Source organism: Fusarium flagelliforme, assembly GCF_020744385.1.
Source record: "Fusarium flagelliforme strain FIESC 12 MPI-CAGE-AA-0113 chromosome Unknown B0J16scaffold_9, whole genome shotgun sequence".
Classification (NCBI taxonomy): domain Eukaryota; kingdom Fungi; phylum Ascomycota; class Sordariomycetes; order Hypocreales; family Nectriaceae; genus Fusarium; species Fusarium flagelliforme.
Window position 1 is genome coordinate 271108 of NW_025763511.1, and position 19431 is coordinate 290538.

At 48.3% G+C, this 19431-nt stretch overlaps 6 protein-coding genes across 6 annotated transcripts; 4 read left to right on the forward strand and 2 right to left on the reverse strand.

Annotated features, from left to right (window-relative positions):
* Positions 1-1611: 1611 nt before the first annotated feature.
* B0J16DRAFT_390059 (uncharacterized protein) lies at positions 1612-2901 on the forward strand (the record flags this gene model as incomplete). The annotated part of the gene is made up of 3 exons (XM_046131847.1): positions 1612-1748; positions 1803-1929; positions 1978-2901. 3 exons carry the CDS (start codon positions 1612-1614, stop codon positions 2899-2901), a joined length of 1188 nt encoding a protein of 395 aa, XP_045977388.1.
* A 3309-nt stretch (positions 2902-6210) lies between these two features.
* On the forward strand, positions 6211-7164 carry B0J16DRAFT_325660 (MCM2/3/5 family-domain-containing protein; the record flags this gene model as incomplete). The annotated part of the gene is made up of 2 exons (XM_046125900.1): positions 6211-6617; positions 6672-7164. The coding sequence occupies 2 exons, from the start codon at positions 6211-6213 to the stop codon at positions 7162-7164; spliced, it is 900 nt and encodes a 299-aa protein (XP_045977389.1).
* Positions 7165-9577: 2413 nt separating this feature from the next.
* B0J16DRAFT_351545 (tubulin beta subunit) lies at positions 9578-11446 on the reverse strand. The gene is made up of 4 exons (XM_046129196.1): positions 11402-11446; positions 11029-11341; positions 10659-10957; positions 9578-10578 (listed from the first exon to the last, which is right to left on the reverse strand). Exons 1-4 carry the CDS (start codon positions 11420-11422, stop codon positions 9994-9996), a joined length of 1218 nt encoding a protein of 405 aa, XP_045977390.1. The 5' UTR covers positions 11423-11446; the 3' UTR covers positions 9578-9993.
* Positions 11447-12413: 967 nt separating this feature from the next.
* B0J16DRAFT_351549 (camp-regulated phosphoprotein family protein Igo1) lies at positions 12414-13164 on the forward strand. The gene is made up of 2 exons (XM_046129197.1): positions 12414-12624; positions 12689-13164. The coding sequence occupies exons 1-2, from the start codon at positions 12517-12519 to the stop codon at positions 12974-12976; spliced, it is 396 nt and encodes a 131-aa protein (XP_045977391.1). The 5' UTR covers positions 12414-12516; the 3' UTR covers positions 12977-13164.
* Positions 13165-13665: 501 nt separating this feature from the next.
* On the reverse strand, positions 13666-14406 carry B0J16DRAFT_201024 (uncharacterized protein). Its single transcript, XM_046122967.1, has one exon. It carries the CDS (start codon positions 14339-14341, stop codon positions 13715-13717), a length of 627 nt encoding a protein of 208 aa, XP_045977392.1. The 5' UTR covers positions 14342-14406; the 3' UTR covers positions 13666-13714.
* A 1575-nt stretch (positions 14407-15981) lies between these two features.
* B0J16DRAFT_201042 (frequency clock protein) lies at positions 15982-18964 on the forward strand. Its single transcript, XM_046122968.1, has 2 exons — positions 15982-16389; positions 16448-18964. The coding sequence occupies exons 1-2, from the start codon at positions 16224-16226 to the stop codon at positions 18802-18804; spliced, it is 2523 nt and encodes an 840-aa protein (XP_045977393.1). The 5' UTR covers positions 15982-16223; the 3' UTR covers positions 18805-18964.
* The last annotated feature ends 467 nt before the right edge of the window (positions 18965-19431 follow it).

The following is a 19431-nucleotide window of genomic DNA, read 5'->3' on the forward strand; positions in this document are numbered from 1 at the left end:
CGATTGAAATTTAAAGCGACCCCTAAGGAATGAGAGTTGGAGAAGTGGATCAGCATATCTAGGGAGTCTAAGGACAGCAAGAAGCCCTCCAAGCGGGGATAGGAAGACGAGCTTAAGGATAAAATATAAGCGAAATAGTTTGGAGCTGAACAAATCAACTGCCTCCAAAGCGTCGACAGAATCGGTAGAATAAGATGGAGTGAGTTAGTTATGGAGGAGGCGAGGCTAGGATTGAGCTAGAGAGGCTCAGATAGAATACAAGGGCCTACTAGAGAAATGAGCCAGGTGAGGGCTCAGTTGACAGGTAGTGAAATTCCAGCTGGGGATGGTTTTGCACTGTAAAGGGAGATTTACCCCCTCAGATCGATATTGGGCCATGGACTGCCGCAAAGGCCACATTGATAAGTCATTCAAAAGTCCTGGGGTATCAATCCATGGAAATCGACTTAGCTTCTAAACGCAGCTGCCCAGACGAACTCATCTCATGTTCTTCCTCATAGTCCTAGTACGACGCTCGAGGTTTGCAGATTTAGCAGTGACGCGACGCGTCATGGCGCGTCATAGGTCTCGCCTTAACTTGATTTTCAGTTTCCAATGGCCAATCACAACGGCCACACGCACCCCGAGGACTCCTATCCAATCACAGTATAGAGAGATGGGGTTGTATCGTAGTGGGGCATGGGGCGTCGAACCACAATAACCTACCAGTTGTTGACCTAAAACTCTGATCTGCAGTGAGCAAGAACTCGTCGATTTGCAATACCCATCTCGAGTCTCTCAAACTTTTAGACTAGCCTCCCATTTTCCGTACGTGTTTGGTACCACTAGGGATCTAGACTTCGACCCTCATGTATTCCGGAAATTTGAGGACCTTCGCCGGCAAACCAACCGCTCATTGGTGCCCTCTCTTGGTCACCTCTTTACTCGACCGCGTATTTAATGGGCCCTTGCCAGGCGTCACTAAGTTGCCACCCAGGCGAGGCGGTTGCGCCTTAGGCTTAGAGCCGATTAATGCTAGATGCAATCCAGAAGCTGCACCTTGATACAGCAGTACATTAAAAACGAGGCACACACACTCGTTGGTCGAACCAACGACAGTTGTTTTCCGATGCCATTTGGTGCGGTTAAAAATGCAGTGAAGCTCAGGCTGTCTTGGATCTCTCGCTTAGAATACCGTGGCCTTACAACGATCCTAGGCCACATGTGAAGCTCAAAAGATGGTCAAAGCCCTACTCTGTAAAACACAGCTAAAATCGGGTCCCGCAGATGTCCCTCAATTTTGTGCCCAACCTAGCAAGTAAGGTTGGCTCGCTGGGCCCCACTCCATGAGCCAACGGGTATTGCCTTAGCGCTGACATGTGATGATAAGTCGAGCTCTATCACTGCCCTATCCCTCTGATCAGGGCTGCTGGCTTCAGCACTGCAACCACAATAACCACGCGTTGCGTCTTTCTCTCAAGGGTCGCGTACATTATTGCATCCACTTAGTTACCCTACCAACGCGGAGCAAGCCCCTCCATATTTTACAAATAAGATCTCTAGAGTCCCTGTCGACTCTTGTGCTCGCAGGCGAGCCAAGGAGATATCAGAGTATTAACAGATCACATCACAATGGACGGCGGATCGATCTACTCTGCGCACGTCTACGAGCCGAGTTTCGGTGAGAATAGAGATACTCGCCTACAGCTTCAAACACAGCTCGAAACCTTCATCCTTGACTTTCGGCTTGACAACAGCTTTGTCTACAGGTTTGCGCCGATTGCCCACGGGTTACATGACTTGATATACTGACGCTTCGGCAGAGATCAACTACGAGAGAACGCACTGCTAAAGAGGTACTACTGCGATGTCAACATCGATGACTTGATCGGCTTCAACGAGGAGTTGGCGCATCAGTTGACATCTGAGCCAGCCGAGGTCATTCCTTTGGTAAGGACTATGCAACAGCTTAATTCTCCAACTTCTGACATCCCATAGTTCGAATATGCTTTGATGAAGTGCACCCTCCGTATTGTCTTCCCTCACGAGCCCAAAGTCGAGATCCCCAAGCACCAGCTCCTTCTTCATTCCAATGCAGACGATGTGTCCATCCGCAATCTCGATTCGATGGCTATTGCTCGATTGGTCCGGGTACCAGGTATCGTCATCGGTGCCTCCGTTATGTCCTCAAAAGTAACAGAACTTCATATACAATGTCGAAATTGCGGACACACACAAGCCATTCCTATCTTGGGTGGATTCACTGGTGTCTCTCTGCCCCGACAATGCGCTCGTAGCAGAATTCCCAACGATCCCACGCTAAAGTGCCCCTTGGATCCGTACTTTGTCGTACACGAGAAGTCACACTTCGTCGACCAGCAGATCATCAAGCTTCAGGAAGCGCCTGATCATGTCCCTGTTGGAGAACTGCCCAGACATGTTCTCATCTCAGCCGACAGATACCTAACAAACCGGGTCGTTCCGGGATCGAGGTGCACTGTCATGGGCATCTTCTCCATCTACCAAAATAAGGCCTCCAAAACCTCATCCAACGGTGGCGCAGTGGCTATCCGCACCCCTTATCTAAGGGCAGTTGGAATCCGGTCAGACATTGATCAAGCAGCCAAGGGCAACGTCACTTCCTCAGAGGAGGAAGAGCAAGAATTCTTGGAGCTGAGCAGACGGCCAGACATTTACAATGTCATGGCTGCTTGTATCGCTCCTTCAATTTATGGACACCAGGACATCAAGAAGTCAATTCTCTGCCTCCTGTTAGGTGGCTCAAAAAAGATCCTCCCTGATGGCATGAAACTTAGAGGCGATATCAACGTACTACTTCTCGGTGATCCTGGTACGGCCAAGCAGAGACCCAAACAACTCAACCAACTCAACGGACGACCTATATTGAGTGAATTGGCTTAGTAATCGCCAACCTCTCGTTGAGTTGATCAATTGAACGCCTTCGTTGAATGGATTGACGTTGAGTTGGTGGGAGGGAGCGATCATGTGACTTTCATACTTTATGAATATTCTCACTTTATGAATATTGTGTAAATAGCTTAAGTCAGAGTTCTCATTAGGAATCTCTTTCTCTCCTCGTAAACAGTCATTTTACCCAAGTCGCACTCGACCTCGTTCGTGCTCTTGTCCCGTCCCAGTTGGCCTAATTCACGAGATATTCGCAACATGCCCCACCAACTATTCCCACCCTTTCTCCTCTTCTGCCAGCTCTCTCGCTCGGCCGAGAAATGACGCCATTGACTCTCTTGCGCCCGCCTCGCTTCTGGCGCTGCTCTCGACCTTGATTTGCGTGGGAACGAACAGAGGATCCAGGTCGTCGATTATCTTGGCTTGTATCCACGAACGCAGCACTAGACACATCCCGATTATGTCGACTTCAAGGCGGCTGCGCAGGGGAGTCACCAATCGACCTGCGGCAGAAAAGAGCCTCTCGCACTCGGCTGACATCGGCTGGATCGTGAGGAAATCAAGAGCCATTCGAGAGAGGCGGGGATATTGAGCTCGGTTATCCTGCCAATATGCGATGGGGTCCCGAATATCGGTGTCTGTTGGAACCCAACTTTGTTGCCACGCCTCGTACTCGTCCCTCGGGAACTCAGGAGTCGCAGAAGACCTCATCCTCGCTGGCGTGGTCGTAGGCGTCGATAACCGGCTTGATGGCTCGTATCGTGACTGTTCGCAGTATTCCTCGAAGGCATTTTGGTACTTCCTTCGCCGTTTAGCAACGGGCTCATTTCCTGGGCTCAATACCACCTCGAGGTTGCGATATTCGGTCTCCCATACCTCCTGAACCATCTCTTTCGCAGTTGCGATCCAATCCGGATGTTTTCCCCAGTGTTCTTCGAACCAACCCCATCGATACGCAGGGTGGAGAGCCAACGCCACGTAATATATTGGTGTCTCGTCGAGAATTGTGTAGTACTTGTTGAGCTTCTGCCACCCTAGGTTGATGTTGATCCTGAAGTGTTCGGGATCAGGATAATCCGCCGCGAATGCTTTGTACTCCTCCAGTTTTGCCATTAGGAATTCGAAGCCTTGGATGACATCCCAGATATTTCCGTACGAGCCGACCCACCCTCTCTTCCGTTTGCGTTGAATACCGTCTCCCTCAAGGGTTTTGACGGTGACCTCGTAGAATCCAAGAATCGTGGCGAGGTGTTCGAGGACGTCCCAATCCTTGTTTGAAAGCTGATTTTCGGATAGGCAAATTCGCGGTTGAACAGCCGACCTCCTCATCAGGCCCGTCCTTTTCGACCTATTGTCCTGCTCCCAAGCCTGTTTGTGTTTAAGAATCATCACATCGAGGTAAGGACGGAGTTTGATCGCGCGGCGGATCATGTAGAGCTGGGACAGCCATCTGGTATCGTTATCGACGACGATGTTCAGAGGCTTCCTCGCTCGAACTCTCGGATCGATAGATTGGTCCATATCAGCCTGCTGAACACCTCGAAGAAGGTAACTCAGCACATCAGATCTGTCGATGTCAACAACGAGGTTGTGGAGCTTCCCGACTGGCCCTCTCCTCCTCCAAAGATCGTGTTCAGTTTCAGATAACGCTGCTGCGCCGGAAAGCTGATTCTCAAATGCCTCTGGATTGGAGCCAAAAAGCAATGCTTTGGCAGAGAGGTTGAGTATGTGGCCAAAGCATCGACCTCTGCGCTTGCGTCCATCGAAGCCCAACTCTCCTCCGATCACAGCCATTGCTGAATCGTTGTTTTCGGCGTTATCAAGCGTGAAATACCCGATCTTATTCTTTATACCATATGAATCGATAATCTCGAGGACTTCTGCTGCAATATTTGTGCCAGAATGGCGGGTAGAGACCTCGGGTACTCCAAGGACGATTTTGCGGGGCTTGTTTTTCTCGTCTTGGAAGAAGCACATAATTCCATATAACGCGTGCCGATTTCCGGACCTCCAGCCATCAAAAGAGACGTGAATTAGGCCGGGAGAGCTCTGGAGGACCTCCATAACCTTCGTCTTGTGCTGTTCGTATGATGCCACGATTTTCCTGCGAATAGAGGTTGCGGAAAGATTGGCGTCACAGAGCTTCACGCAAGGGTTCAGATATGCGAAAATCTTCCTGAGCTTGTCGTGTTCTGCCGTTTCGAACGAGAGGTTGGCCTCCACGATCCATTCCATTAGAAGTCGTTGGAAATGCTTCTTGTCGAAGTTCTTGATGAAGCCATTCGCAATTGCTTGTTCTCTAGGCTTATTGGTATCAAGCTTCATCAGCTCGGCGATGGATGACTGTCCCTTGGCCTTCCGGCCCTCTGCTCTTAGCTGCGAGGCTGATTTCGTCTTCCCTTCAGGCGCACAAATCCTGTGATCGTCATAGAGGTGGTTTAGGGTATTTTGGATGCCCGTTGATGTGAAGGTCTTTGGCTTAAGAGTGTTCTTGCGGATGCAAATTTTGCAAACCCACTTCCTGTCGTTGCCTTTCTGGATATCGTACCCATACTCCCAGGCCCAGGAATTAGTATCTCTAACCCTTTGAGACCACGTGAACCCGGGGAAATGGCGCCAAAGAGATTCTTCATATTGTCGCTCTTTGGTAGTGGAATCTGGCGAGGTGGACTTAGAACGTCGCGCTGGCGAGAATGGCGTGAAAGCTGTAGAAGGCGCTGGAGACGACCTAAAACTTCCATCATCGTCAACAGCAGTGATGGCGTCAGAATCTGACAAAATACTCATCCTGAACTAGTTACACAATGCAATCGGTGTAGCTGTTGAAATCGATGTGGAAGTTGGAAGCAGAATTGAGGGCAGAACAGAGGCTAAAAGGAGGTGGCGGCCAGGGAAATTAGGTGATCTGCCATACGTACAAGCCACACATAGCCTTAGTTACGGGTCGCTGTTAGGATTTATACCAATCCGCAGTTACAGTCACTAACGGTGGCTAGTAGACCCACTTTATATCAACGAAATCAACGAGATCCATCAATTTCAAGGTAATATTGAGTTGGGCAGCTTACTAATAAAGTCCTCCATTGAGTTGGTTGAGTTGGCCGTTGATCAACGAGTTGATCAACGAGTTGATTACGTTGAGTTGTTTGGGTCTCTGCGGCCAAGTCTCAACTTCTAAAGTTTGTCGAGAAGGCAGCACCCATCTCTATCTACACCTCCGGAAAAGGTTCATCTGCCGCTGGATTGACAGCGTCCGTCCAGCGTGATCAGTCTACCCGCGAGTTCTATCTTGAAGGTGGTGCTATGGTTCTGGCCGATGGTGGAGTAGTGTGTATTGATGAGTTTGATAAGATGCGAGCCGAAGACCGAGTCGCTATCCACGAAGCCATGGAACAACAAACCATTTCCATCGCCAAGGCCGGTATCACCACCATTCTCAACGCGCGAACATCAGTCCTGGCTGCTGCCAATCCCATCTTTGGTCGATACGATGACATGAAAACTCCTGGTGAGAATATCGATTTCCAAACCACCATCCTGTCACGTTTCGACTTGATTTTCATTGTCAAGGATGTTCATAGCCGTGAGAGGGACGAGAAGATGGCCAAGCACGTTCTTGGTATCCAGATGAATGGTCGGGGAACCGACGAAATGGTCGAGTCTGAGATCCCTATCGACAAGATGCGAAGATATATAACCTACTGTAAGACGTAAGTTGCTCAGTTCCTTTTGGCTCTTCCGCCATGTATACTAACCTCTCAAAGTCGCTGCGCTCCTCGACTCAGTCCCGAAGCAGCTGAGAAGCTCTCCTCTCACTTTGTCTCTATCCGTCGCCAAATCCACGACGCCGAGATAGAAGCAAACACCCGCTCCTCTATCCCCATCACAATCCGTCAGCTAGAAGCTATCGTGCGTATCACCGAGTCTCTTGCCAAACTCGCCCTCTCTCCCGTCGCCACCGAGGCGCATGTCGATGAGGCTATCCGGCTATTTCTATGCTCTACCATGGACGCGGTCAACCAGGGCAGCAACCAGGGTAGCCGTGAGTTGAACGACGAGGTGAACCGTCTCGAGACTGAGCTCAAGCGCCGTCTACCTATTGGATGGAGCACAAGCCTGTCCACACTACGGAGAGAGATGGTAGAGGGCAAGGGGTACAGTGAGCAGGCGTTGAATCGAGCACTGATGATTCTCCAGCGAAGAGACATAGTCATGTTCAGAAATCAGGGAGCACAGGTCTATCGAAATGGAGCTTAATCAGGGAATTATTGTGATGTAATAATGTAAAGGGCTTGGTTTGTCATTCTAGTAGCCGTCTTGATGATAGATGGGTTAATGAGTAACGAGAACGAAATCATCACGACCGCTGTATGCAAAGAAAACTATTCAAGTTCTAAGAATTTATAGCTTATATTGTATTTTCATATGGTACTAAATTCATATCCCTCTTTTTCATCGGTACGTATGTCGTGTACATTGCCGCACCCAGGATAGACAAGTGCCTCTAGAACACATTTCAGGACAGGAACCATGTGTATAAGAAGAATATTATCGTACCGGATATCAAGATCTTGTCAATTGAACACGGGCTTTTGGCGAGGGTGCCCAGGCTCAAATTTATCACAGCCGGCCATTATTGGTATATGCAATAGTGATGGGCGGGATTCAAGTACATACTGTTAGTCGACGGCAAACGGTCACATACACCCCAAGGGATAGAGAATAGAGCCTAACCCATGTCGAACCCACGGTGCCTATCTCGCCTTGCAGGAGGTAGCAATATATATATCTGCATTTTGTATGGCAGCGTAGCTGGTCGCTATTGGACATCCAGTAATCCCTGATACTACATCGAAGCAAACATCCTAAAGACATTTCGAAGAGCATCTGTGGCTCAACGGCTAGACGAAGGTATATAATTACCCTGCATTGAAATAATGGTTTTGCCAGAGGCAAATGGTAATCGATCATAATCTTATCTCACGAGCGAGATTGTTGGACGGAAGAGCAAACATCCATTTAAATCCTACATTAAATGAATTGATAGAAGATAAGAGGTAATTTTAGGCTCCCCAGTGGTTCCGTAAGTTCGAACGCCAGCTAACAAGGTGTCAGAACTGGCGGACTACACAGTAGCGTACAGGTTCAGAGGCTCTTTTGCTCTTTCTGTGTTTTACTTAAGGGCTATTGTTAGCCATCTACTTGTTTGGAGAAAAGGTAAGGTCTAGCATGGGCTATTTGAAATGCGGGCACAAGTTGAGTAGTATATGGCACAGTATGGTCTTATGAAAACGAGAATGAGAAGCAGGCAATGTACGTAACCATCAGTGACTAGTGTGCCCTTTCGGTTGAATAAGCCGCCGGGCTTAATGGATTGTATCGTATTGTATCTTATCATAAAAGTTAAACTATCAGGCGCTCTTAGCACATGTACTTTTTAGAGCTTTCAATCGAGTACTCATACCAGAGCTGTCTAACAACCACGCAATAGTTTTTACGCGCCCAAATGGACCAACAATATACAAACACTGTATTCAGCACCTTGAATGCGGAATTTATCTAAGCGCCGTCTTGCACTTCTTCCCCTGTTGGCCTTGTTCGTTGAAGCTCAAACGGGACGAGCGAGCCCATCGGAAGGCCGTGCAACAGGATGCACACTTATGCGTGGTTTGTAAACGAATAACCAGCGAATCTAGTCTCAGATGACTTCGGTAGCGTTTTGTTTCGGTCCCCACAGAACAACGACCTTGCCGCTGACGGGCCGAACCGCTCAAACAAGTGGGCTACAGGGAGTTTACTTATCCAAAACTCGGTGTAGACACTGGTGATATGTTGAAAGATGCAGATTTAGATTAGTTCTTGATTGGACAACAAGTATATTCGATATTACGAGGGTGTTAATTGGGTGTCAAGACTCAGCGATTGCCTTTGCTTCCAGCTTTACCGATTCGAGATTCACAAATAATTGGCCACTCAGAGATGTCTATTTGCCGCAAGGTGGTGGCTGGGCTTACGAATATTTAGAACCAGCTCAGAGTCAATATAACTCATAATTCACCGCTCTATGAGATGCTGAAAACTGTCTCGTTTTTAGATGTAGAGTACGTGTTGATCCTGATGAAGGGAAGACGTCCGCAGGATGGCCTCGGCCGGGTTGAGAACCGTGGTGGAGGAATGAGGTGGATTGGCAATTGAGATGGTGACCAGTGATGACTATTGTGCCTGTACCATTGGGTATCAAGTCTCGACTCACTTTGCGACTCTGCCTAAGCCTCCAAAGAACTTTGGTGTTTTGGGGGGAAGGCTTGTCAAGGATGATCATGCTCAATAAGTGAGCCACAAGAATCTCGATGATAGACATGGAAGTCTAGACCGCAAAGGGCCTACCTTTGAAGCCGTTTATGTTCAGGGGTTGAAGACTCCTAGGCGAGCCTCAAGAGATCCAGTATAAGCATATCCCCGGCATTCCTGTGCAATAGAGATCACATCTCTGCTCTCAGCCAAATAGGCCAATGCCCACTAGGTCTCCAATCGTATAATAATCACCTTTCTCATACGTGCCTCTCCGACTTTCGCATATGTCTGAATAAAGAATCAAACTAGCCAGGTTTTAAAGTTCCTTCCGATACGCACCTTTGATGATATTAAAAATTCCATTATCTAATAGCTGCAAATAATGAGAACAATATGCTGGTAGGTAACAGCTGTAGACGTTGTTCGGAAGGCACGTAACTATCCATTCATCCTGGATGCTCGTCAGCGGTTTTATAGCGGGAGAATTTACGGTAAAAACTGCAAAAGTCTCATCTGTGCATGGCTTTCCTGACCGTCAAGGATAACGAGTCTCTTATCTGACGTAACACGAGGCTCTTTTCGAGGTAGATTAACATCTTTCAACCACTTGAGAGCTATGTGGGATCTCTAATACGTAATAGCGCGAACTAACTGGACCGCCTAGCGACTACCAAGCCCTATTGGGTATATAATGCTTGTCCTTCAGTAGTCGCTGCTTCCACAGGGCGTCATGACCATATGTGAGCCCACTATGACAAGCCATGTGCTGTCCGACCACAACGTTGCGATGGACTAAGCGTCGACCTTGGCGGGGACTTCCTCCTCGTCATACTCCTCCACGCTATAGACGTCGTCGTCGATGACTGCGTCCTGATACTGCTGGTACTCCGATACCAAGTCATTCATATTGGACTCGGCCTCCGTAAACTCCATCTCGTCCATGCCTTCTCCGGTATACCAGTGCAAGAAGGCCTTGCGGCGGAACATAGCGGTGAACTGCTCGCCAACGCGCTTGAAGATCTCTTGGATGGCGGTCGAGTTACCGACAAAAGTGGACGACATCCTCAACCCCTGCGGCGGGACAGAGCATAGACTCGTCTGCACGTTGTTAGGAATCCATTCAACAAAGTAAACCGAGTTCTTCTGCTGAATCTTGTGCATCTGGTCCTCCACCTCCTTCGCAGACACCTTTCCGCGAAAGATGGCAGAGCAGGTCAGGTAGCGGCCGTTTCGGAAATCAGAGCCCGTCATCATGTTCCTGGGGTTAAATAGCTGCTGGGTAAGCTCGGGGATAGAGACAGCACTGAACGAATGCGAGCCACGGCTAGTGAGGGGCGCAACGCTAACCATGAAGAAGTGTAGGCGGGGGAAGGGAACCTAGACGAGGAGGAGGAATGCTTAGCCACAACATTATTTGATTACAGCGATATGTGCCTAGATGAGACGAGTCTTCCTACCAAATTAACGGCCATCTTGCGAAGGTCAGAGTTTAGCTGTCCAGGAAAGCGCAGTGAAGTTGACACGCCAGACATGACGGTTGATACGAGGTGATTAAGGTCGCCATAGGAAGGATTCGATAGCTTCAGGGTACCCTTGCAGATATCATACAGAGCCTCGTTATCGATACAGAAAGTGACATCTGAGTTTTCAACCAGCTGATGGACCGAAAGCGTCGCATTATACGGCTCCACGACGGTATCAGACACCTTGGGAGACGGTACTACACTGAAGGTAGCCATCATACGGTCCGGGAACTCTAAGTAGGCGGTTAGAACCGTGAGAGACAGTGCATCGAAATGTGCATCACATCAGTGGTATCAATCTCACCCTCACGAATCTTGGAAATCAGCAGCGTGCCCATGCCAGAGCCCGTACCGCCACCGAGCGAGTGGGTGATTTGGAAGCCTTGGAGGGAGTCGCAGCCTTCGGCCTCGCGACGGACCACGTCCATCACCTGATCAACCAACTCCGCGCCCTCGGTGTAGTGACCCTTAGCCCAGTTATTCCCGGCGCTTGAGTGTCCAAAGACAAAGTTGTCGGGACGAAAGAGCTGGCTAAGCGGGCCGGAGCGTACCGCATCCATTGTGCCAGGCTCTAGGTCAACGAGCACGGCACGTGGCACGTACTTGTTGCTGGATGTCTATGCGAACTCGATCAGAGACCGAGGATAGTTTGGAATGGGTCACGTCACATCGCGCACCTCGTTGAAATAGACGTTCATGCGCGCAAGCTGTAGTTCGGAGGTTCCATTATACCTAGATTGATGCGTGAGAAGGATAAATATTGAGTGGCGTTTGGAATGGGTTGCCTACATGCCACTGCTATCCAAACCATGCTCGCCCGAAATGGTCTGCCAGAAGGTAGAGCCGATTTGGTTACCCTATTGAAATTAATATGCTGTATTAAGAAGAAATGTGAAAGAAATGTAACGAAAAGGGCGTACTCACACATTGACCAGCTTGGAGATGCACCTATAGTGAAAAGGGAGTTCAAGGTTAGTTGGTGAAACTTCCAAGGCAAGATTAGAAGCGGACTTACAATTTCACGCATAGTGAACCCAATTCAGCAGTGATGGTTTAAGCGCCGATGAGATAAATCTGTTCAGCGTGTGAGAACAAAAGACAACGTCAAAGTGTTGAGAAGGCGGGGTTAACAGTGAAAGGCGCGACGACTGGTACGTAACAAGTAAGTCGATAACCATGATATGACAGTATCCAATAAGATCATATACTGCCTTACGGGCTAAACCCTAGGCAGAGGGGTAACACGCCCCCTGTTGGATTGCGATGCTCAAAAAGCCTCCATAAGCATATTATGAGCATACGGCCTTGAAATGCTGATGACGCCATGAAATGATGGCAAATTAATTAAGTGACTGTTCCCAAACTGTTGAGGAAGCTCTTCGGTCTTCCCATATCCACATTGTACCTTAGAAAGTCACATAATCTCGTTCCATGGTTTTTATTATAATACATTATTGATCAGAGCCAGATCAACTCTTCAATCGAGCATAAGCTTCGGCAAAACCGAAGCCCTTGGGGTCCCAAGCATCGTACCCCGTGAGAACCGTACTGGCATACTGTGCGAGAGGGGCCAGTACCCACAGTAAAGCACATGGTATGTAGTTGACACATGCTCTGATGCAGGCGCTACGTCACCTGTTCTCAAGTACGGGGGTCTACCGTTGACCCCTCTATTTCCAAACAAGAAATGTTTTTTTGAGGGTCACTATATTAACAGCATCTGAGCATAAGATGTCCTTTATCCTCTTCTCCACTTCAGCAACTCACTTATCCACCATACCGGATTGTAACTATGGATGAGCCAAAAACCTCCGAGTTCAATACAGTCAAGAACAAGCGTCTCTTGGGCCGATATGGCATAGTTCCCAGCAGAGGGAACCTTCTTCATCACCAGTTAGAAGTTAGTAAAAATGTTCTACGGCCATAACCAACAAGAATCAAGCTGACTCGACAATCAATGGAAGGGAAGGAAGTATTTCGATTCGGGTGATTTTGCCCTCATGCAAGCTCACAGGTCTTCCGATATAGGTACTGTCACAACTGGTAGCGAACACCCCATTCGACGGGATATATCAGACCCTTCGTCTTCAGTACCAAGCTCTAGCAATCTTGACGAAAATGCCAATCAGCATTTATCAGCCGAGAGGAAGGCTGGCGAGCTGAAGTTGACTAGCCACAGCCACCTTCAACAAGAGATGGAAGCCCAGCGAGAGAACGAGCCTCGTGAAACGAAGCAGGAACACAACGTCTAGATGTGGGCTGTTATGATTTAGCTACTCAACCCGCCTGGTTAAGAACCAAAATCTCGATAGCATTAAAGGATACCCCATCCGTTACAGGATAGGCTTCGGTATGCTAGGAACCTTAGGGCCCTTCGGCTGCAATAGGAACTATACAGCTTACATAGTCATAATGTTTAAAAACGGCAGCTGTATTACCACAGATGTTCGCACCTCCGGAGTAGGATCAGCACTAGAGTCAAGTTCCGTCACGCTTTATCACCTAATGCCCTCTGTTTTAAAATGATGGGAGCCATCTGCCCAAGATTCAAGTAGTCCTGCACGCCCTACAGGCCAACTGCTCGAACATATAGCAGAGAGATCTTGCCAATGACTGACGGGAACTCGGCTTAGGAATTCAATTTATGCTCAAAGTTTAAACAAGACTTGTGTTGGTTCTTTGACACCTAGTCTAAGACCCCAGATCTTACTTGGGGTTGAGATATGAACAGCGACAAACGAATGATCAAGCTTCTACACGCTTCCGAATACAGCTCATGAGATGGATCTGTTGTAAAAATTCTGATTTCTTTTGATAATTTACGTGCGCAATGGTGGTCTGCTTGTATCGCAACCTGAGGTCACATGCCAGGTTTCGCACGTGCTTAAGCCAAGGCATTTTTAAGTGAGATAACGGCAAGTGCAAGGTCCCAACAAATCGACTTGACTGAATTCAACAAAAGATGATACTCTTATGACGCTATAGATTTATCAAGATACGCATTTTCTTTTAGCATAAGTATTTCCGACGTGTTGGTTGACATCGCCAGTAAGACTACGGCCATAACCAGTTGCAGACTCGATGTCCAGAGGAACGCCCCGACCTGGTTCGGTTGGACCGAGGATGGCGCTGACCATGGGCTCAGGCTCGGCCGAGGGGGTCGTAACGGAGACAGAAGAAGGTGTAGTGGAAACAGTAGTACCAACGCAATGCGAATTATTGCAGGGGATCACAACCTCTTGATAAGAGACATCGACGCATGGCTCAAGGTCGGCGCAAGTGGGTTCGAAACAGCATGCAGCATGGGAGAAGTCAAAGTCAGCACAAGAAGTATCGAAATAATAGTCTTTCTCATCTCCATCACCACATTGACTCCAGCATTTAGGATCACCGCATGCAGAAGTGCAATCGGCAGATACAGCATTGTTGCATCTCATATTTCGCGTCCACAACATCGGGATGCAATTAGCGATATTAGCCTGGTCCATCATATTCGTCCAAAAAGGAGCAACAGCTTGTGGCAGATGATCATAAAGACTCGGCATTGAAGATGCAAGGTTCAGGTGTTGAAAGTCGCCAATTGACGTATGCTGGCTGGCTAATAAGGATGTATACATGGTGTTTTTCAATCGCCGATGCACCTCAGGAGCTCAAATATTGGGACAAGTTCCGTGAGAAATACTACAAGAAATATTTTCCAACGGTATAATCATTTTTGGGGACAAGAATTTACCTTATCCACAAAATCTCTCAACATATTGTCATGTTTTCCTGCTGCTCGGCTGAATCCAAAATACCAGAGCCCAGACAACCTCCTCCCAGCAATTTGATTACACAGGACGGAAGGCCAGGCTTTTTAGCAGCCAACAAGAACCTCTGGTGGCCCAACGGGTCGAAACTCAAAGTCAGGTTTCTTAATGACACTGCAGTACAGAAGAAAAAGGTCAGATTCTATGCTAAGAAGTGGTAGAAGTATGCTTGAGGCAGGATCAAGATGTGACGGACACTTGAACCCAGGTTTCGGTGGGACGGGTGTACAGGAATGACAGGTTTTGCGGCCGGCTTATAAAAATTTAGGGGCCTTGCAATATCAGAGGCTCTAGAAAGATACACTTTTATCAGTAGTCCTACCAAATAAGGGCAGCTTTTCAATTTCAATAGCAGCGATCTTGAAGGCACACAGCGAATTGTGGGGGCTGTCGGGACATGCTGGGCGATGTGGTTGGCGTTACAACACCACAGTGTTTGCAAACAATGATACGCCGAGGAGGATCGTAGTAAAAGAGATCTTGAAGTCCCATAGTAAAGGTCAATTATACTCAGGTAGCCGTTCGATGACATAAGCTTGTTAAGACCGTTGGAAATAAACCTTGGATAAGAATTAAAGTATATAGGGTGGATAAGGTATGAAAGATAAAGTACGCGTTCTCACACACGCGTGTGACCTACGCGCAGACCGTCGGATGAACTGGGAAAGATATGTCGCTATAGCATGAATATTTGGGAATAAATCGGATATAGGCAAGCATTTGAGACGTGGGCAGGGGTTTGCAGCAGCAGTTAGGATTAGGGCAGAAACGTTTGCATCTACCCGGGAGCAAGTTCCGACCAATTAAATTCACCGTGCGGAGCTCTTCCCAAGCGACCCCACTGTATTATGTAAGAAGAGACTTTAAGCTAACGGAGCTGAACTCCGTTCGAGCTCTGACGCCCTTGATTGGTCCAGAATCTAATTTCAACGCGTTACGACAGCGCCATGTGCACATTGGGCTGCAGTGGCCTGGAGCTTTGACTAGTGCCTCAGCTACTGACAACGACAGACAAGGGCCCAGTAGGTTCTGGTTTGAGCGATAGCTGCTCTGCCGTCCATCCCGAACCGTCCATAGCGCTTATAATGTCAAGGTCTAGACTTTCTCTCGCGGAGCCAGGTTCTTGGATTGTCTCGCGGAGCCGGGGTCTTGGATCCTCCACTTGTATTCCACACCCCCACTAGCCGGTGGATCACTGGCAAGTGACCCGTGCCAGAAGCAAAGAGGTTGGTCCTAGACCTCCCTCACATTCTTCCCGCACTTTTACGTTCTTCAACGCACTACGCGCGATACCGCGACCGAGCATCATGGCCCTTTTTTATCATTAATCGCTGCTGTACGAGTTTACGAGGTTAATACTTAGGTATATGAAACTTATCGCCGTCTCCCCTGCAACTTCGGCGACTCTTGGCCGGTCGAATTCATCGACTGTTATATCACTTACGCTCTGGAGGGCGCATCGTTTTTAGGCTCATCCTGTGCTGGACCACCTTGCCGCGACTCCGGCTCTCTACTACCATTACTGAGAGATTGACTCGGAAGACTATCGTTAGACGTCTCCCGACAGTATTGGATGATTTTCGAGATGTGAAAGTCTGACGATGATCATACGCGAAAATTCTTACCATTTCGAAGATTAATAAGTCCTATTAGGGTCTTGCTCCACTTCTCGTATGCTCACGCGGCTAAGATGCCTACAAATCCAAACAGTCCACCTGGGAGCCCGCCATCACCAGCCGATCATTCTCTTCATATCAATTCCCTCACCAGCGGTCATGTAACAGGATCAAATGACCCACTAGAGTGGCATAATGAATGGAGCCATAATGCAATCGCTAATGATAATGCCATGAATGGTATGAACTACCTCTGGCTGGCTCATAGAGTTTACATGAAACTGACATGAAGCTCTAGTTAATGTCCCTTGTCACCGAAAAGGATCTGTTACTTGGAATGCGAAGCCAGACTTGTACGCTCGACACCAGGTTGCACCTTCTATACCCATCACGGCACAGAGCAGTAACGACCATGACTACCGCGGTATTATCGACGACTTAACAGTTGAGATTCAACAGCTTAAGAAGGAACTCAAGCGATATAAGAAACCAGGTCCTACCGAGCTCTATAAAGACGAGCTATTTGAGATAAGGGTTCATGGGCTGCCCCAGAAGAAAAAGAGAGAGCTCGACGCCATATTGGGAGATTTTGCAACTAATGTTGACGGGTCTCCAAAGGGGTCATCATCGCAAAAAAGAACAAGGGTATCGCCACACAACCGCAATCACACATACGCCGAATCTGGAATTCAGCGTAAACGTGCTCCTTCCTCTCGAAACTCCAGCCTCCGACCAACTGACTCCGCTTATGCCTCCATGTCGACTGGTGGGGAGTCTTCAAGGACCCCTCTTAACCACCCCATCTTGACTTCAACTCAACCATCAAAGGGCGAGGTTGAGGATTATCTGCGAGATGTCCCGGACGGCCTGTACCCACAACATGCAATCATGACAGACAGGGAGCGGAAGAGTCTCGTTGTTCGTCGTCTCGAACAGCTCTTTACAGGCAGAGATTACATTGCCGATATCTTGAAGACACCACTTGTGCGGCCGGGTGGTAGCTTCATCATGGTGGGCGATGTAGCAGATGGACAGGTGACGGACCAATCACCTGCCCACGAACTACCCACTGATAGACATGAGCCTATCCGCGAAGCGAGAATCCTTCCTCCAGAACAGCAATTTCATACTCGGGGAAACGACTGTCATTTAAGTAACTCTGTCTCACCTTCTGATACCAGCAAAGACAGCATGAAGACCGGAGGCAATGATGAAGATTCGGTCTCTGGTACCAAGTCGTTCCCCCCACTCCTGCTTCTGCCAAAACAACGAGCAACGCGACCTTGCGATCTGGACCCTGATCGTGCTCAGGTTCCGTATGAGAACGTGGATTACATCCGGCATTTGGACCTACTGGCGCCCGAGCTATTACCTAGACAGCAAAGTAGCCAGGGCGTCGACCTAGACGCTGAAGGCTGGGTGTCTTTGAATCTGCTGTACAACTTGGCCCAGCTGCACTTGACCAATGTGACAACGGACTTTGTTCGCTCGGCCGTATCTGAAAACAGCACCAGACTTCAGCTATCCACTGACGGACATAAGATTCTATGGCAAGGCGGGTCCAAGGATACCAAGTTCAGTAGCTACATCTCTGGCTACAACACGTCAGAAACTCCTTCTGTCGGTAATGTCGATAAGTCGGAAAAGAGACGGGAGCGCCAGAAAATAAGCCGTTTCACTAGCAATAGATCTCAACTTAGTGGCTTAGGTAATGATGTGCCTGCATTTGATCCGCAGCTTTGCACTCGAGTTGAGAATTTCCGCTACAAGCCACTGTTTGCTCAGCAAAATTCTTCTTTAGGGCGTATTTCCCGGGGCGGGTCGGTTTCCTCTGCTACAGCCGCGAATAATGATAACTCTGGCAAGTCAAATTTGGGCCTGGGAAACTTAGCATGGCCGGCTGGCAGACGGCAACACCACGAAGGTGCTATCACATATTATAGCGGCGCACCTTTCTGCATTGATTTAACAGGTGATCCAACCAATTTTTCACAAACTGCTTGTACACCATTAAGCTCCCAAACTAGAGATAATTCTCAGCAACCATCAGATTTCGCTCGGTATCGTCGACGAACAACATCCGGGTCCTCTATCAGCTACAGGCCGCTAACGGATCAATACCAAGATCTGCGTCAGCGAATTCCAGCCAAAGCTAGGGGTAATAATAATGAAGTGCAGGATCTGATGATTGATAGCAGTCAGCAAAGCAGCTATATTGAGCTGGATTGTGTTTGGAATGACGATCAGCAAGACATTAGGCAGCAGCTCTTGGAACCCTGCGGACTTGGTGTCCTCCCTCACGATCATTTTAGAGTAGTGGTGGATACAAAGCGGCCGAAGCAAGATATTCTACGGTCTGCTGAGCCTGAGATTGGGAGGCCGAAAGAAAGCATGGAAGAGACAGTTCATCAAAAAGTGGCTACGTGGATTTCTGGCTCCGTTCCTGGTGGTTCAGAAACAAAAATAACCAAAGGATCATGCCCTATCGGGATTAAGTATCTGTCATGGCGCACAGAGAAGCTGGTACCGGTTCCACTGCCATCCCCTGCCAGGTTCTTCCCACCACTCAGCACCAATAGCTCGATATCTGGTGAAGATAGCGATCTCTATACAGCTGCAGATGATATCAGGTCATTAGAGAAGGATGCAAACTAGCCAGTAACTCGGAGACGACCTTTCAGAGACCTAAGAGGTGACGGTCACCGACTTGAGAAATGATAAGTGGCTCGCTGATTGGTGACACGATGTAAGACTTCTGCCTTTAATGCTGGGTCTTAAACAGGTTGGCCTTGGATGTACGGCGTTTCGAATTGTCACTTGATGCATGTGGATTGGCATGAGCTCACCTTGATTCTTTAATAGAGTAAAGACAGGATTTTGCGAGCTTCATTTCCGTTTTCTGAGGCTGTCCCACTTCCGCTTGGTCTCGATATCGTCGATATGGATTAAGCCACGGGCCCTGTGATATCTACCCTTAAATCTCGACCAAATTAAACATTACCCAGAGTCTCAAGATCACCAGAATTGGGTGCAGGTTAGGTCTGTAGAGGAACACAAAACCACTTATAGCCGATTCAGCGATATCAAACAAAATGAATATATACTTTAAGGCAATAGAGAGAGTTACGCATATTGCTCCAGTTTGTGCATCACGCTTCTGATACTTTGTCAGTCCCCAGTCGTCGACAGTAATATGGTGCCAGACCCTTTCTTCCTCCTTGAGATGCCGACCGCAATTATGCGGGTTTATACCAGTGGGTTCAACAGAAAGTCTATTGGGAA

What these genes read in the sequence shown, in the direction of transcription:
- B0J16DRAFT_201024 (XM_046122967.1), bottom strand. Translation starts at nt 14,341, where the DNA reads ATGTATACATCCTTATTAGCCAGCCAGCATACGTCAATTGGCGACTTT.
- B0J16DRAFT_201042 (XM_046122968.1), top strand. Translation starts at nt 16,224, where the DNA reads ATGCCTACAAATCCAAACAGTCCACCTGGGAGCCCGCCATCACCAGCC. An exon ending in TAATGATAATGCCATGAATG is followed by an intron (nt 16,390 to 16,447) that starts GTATGAACTACC and finishes ATGAAGCTCTAG; the next exon opens with TTAATGTCCCTTGTCACCGA.
- B0J16DRAFT_351545 (XM_046129196.1), bottom strand. Translation starts at nt 11,422, where the DNA reads ATGAACGTCTATTTCAACGAG. An exon ending in TGAACGTCTATTTCAACGAG is followed by an intron (nt 11,342 to 11,401) that starts GTGCGCGATGTG and finishes GAGTTCGCATAG; the next exon opens with ACATCCAGCAACAAGTACGT. An exon ending in GCAAGATGGCCGTTAATTTG is followed by an intron (nt 10,579 to 10,658) that starts GTAGGAAGACTC and finishes CTCCTCGTCTAG; the next exon opens with GTTCCCTTCCCCCGCCTACA.
- B0J16DRAFT_351549 (XM_046129197.1), top strand. Translation starts at nt 12,517, where the DNA reads ATGGATGAGCCAAAAACCTCCGAGTTCAATACAGTCAAGAACAAGCGT. An exon ending in TTCTTCATCACCAGTTAGAA is followed by an intron (nt 12,625 to 12,688) that starts GTTAGTAAAAAT and finishes AATCAATGGAAG; the next exon opens with GGAAGGAAGTATTTCGATTC.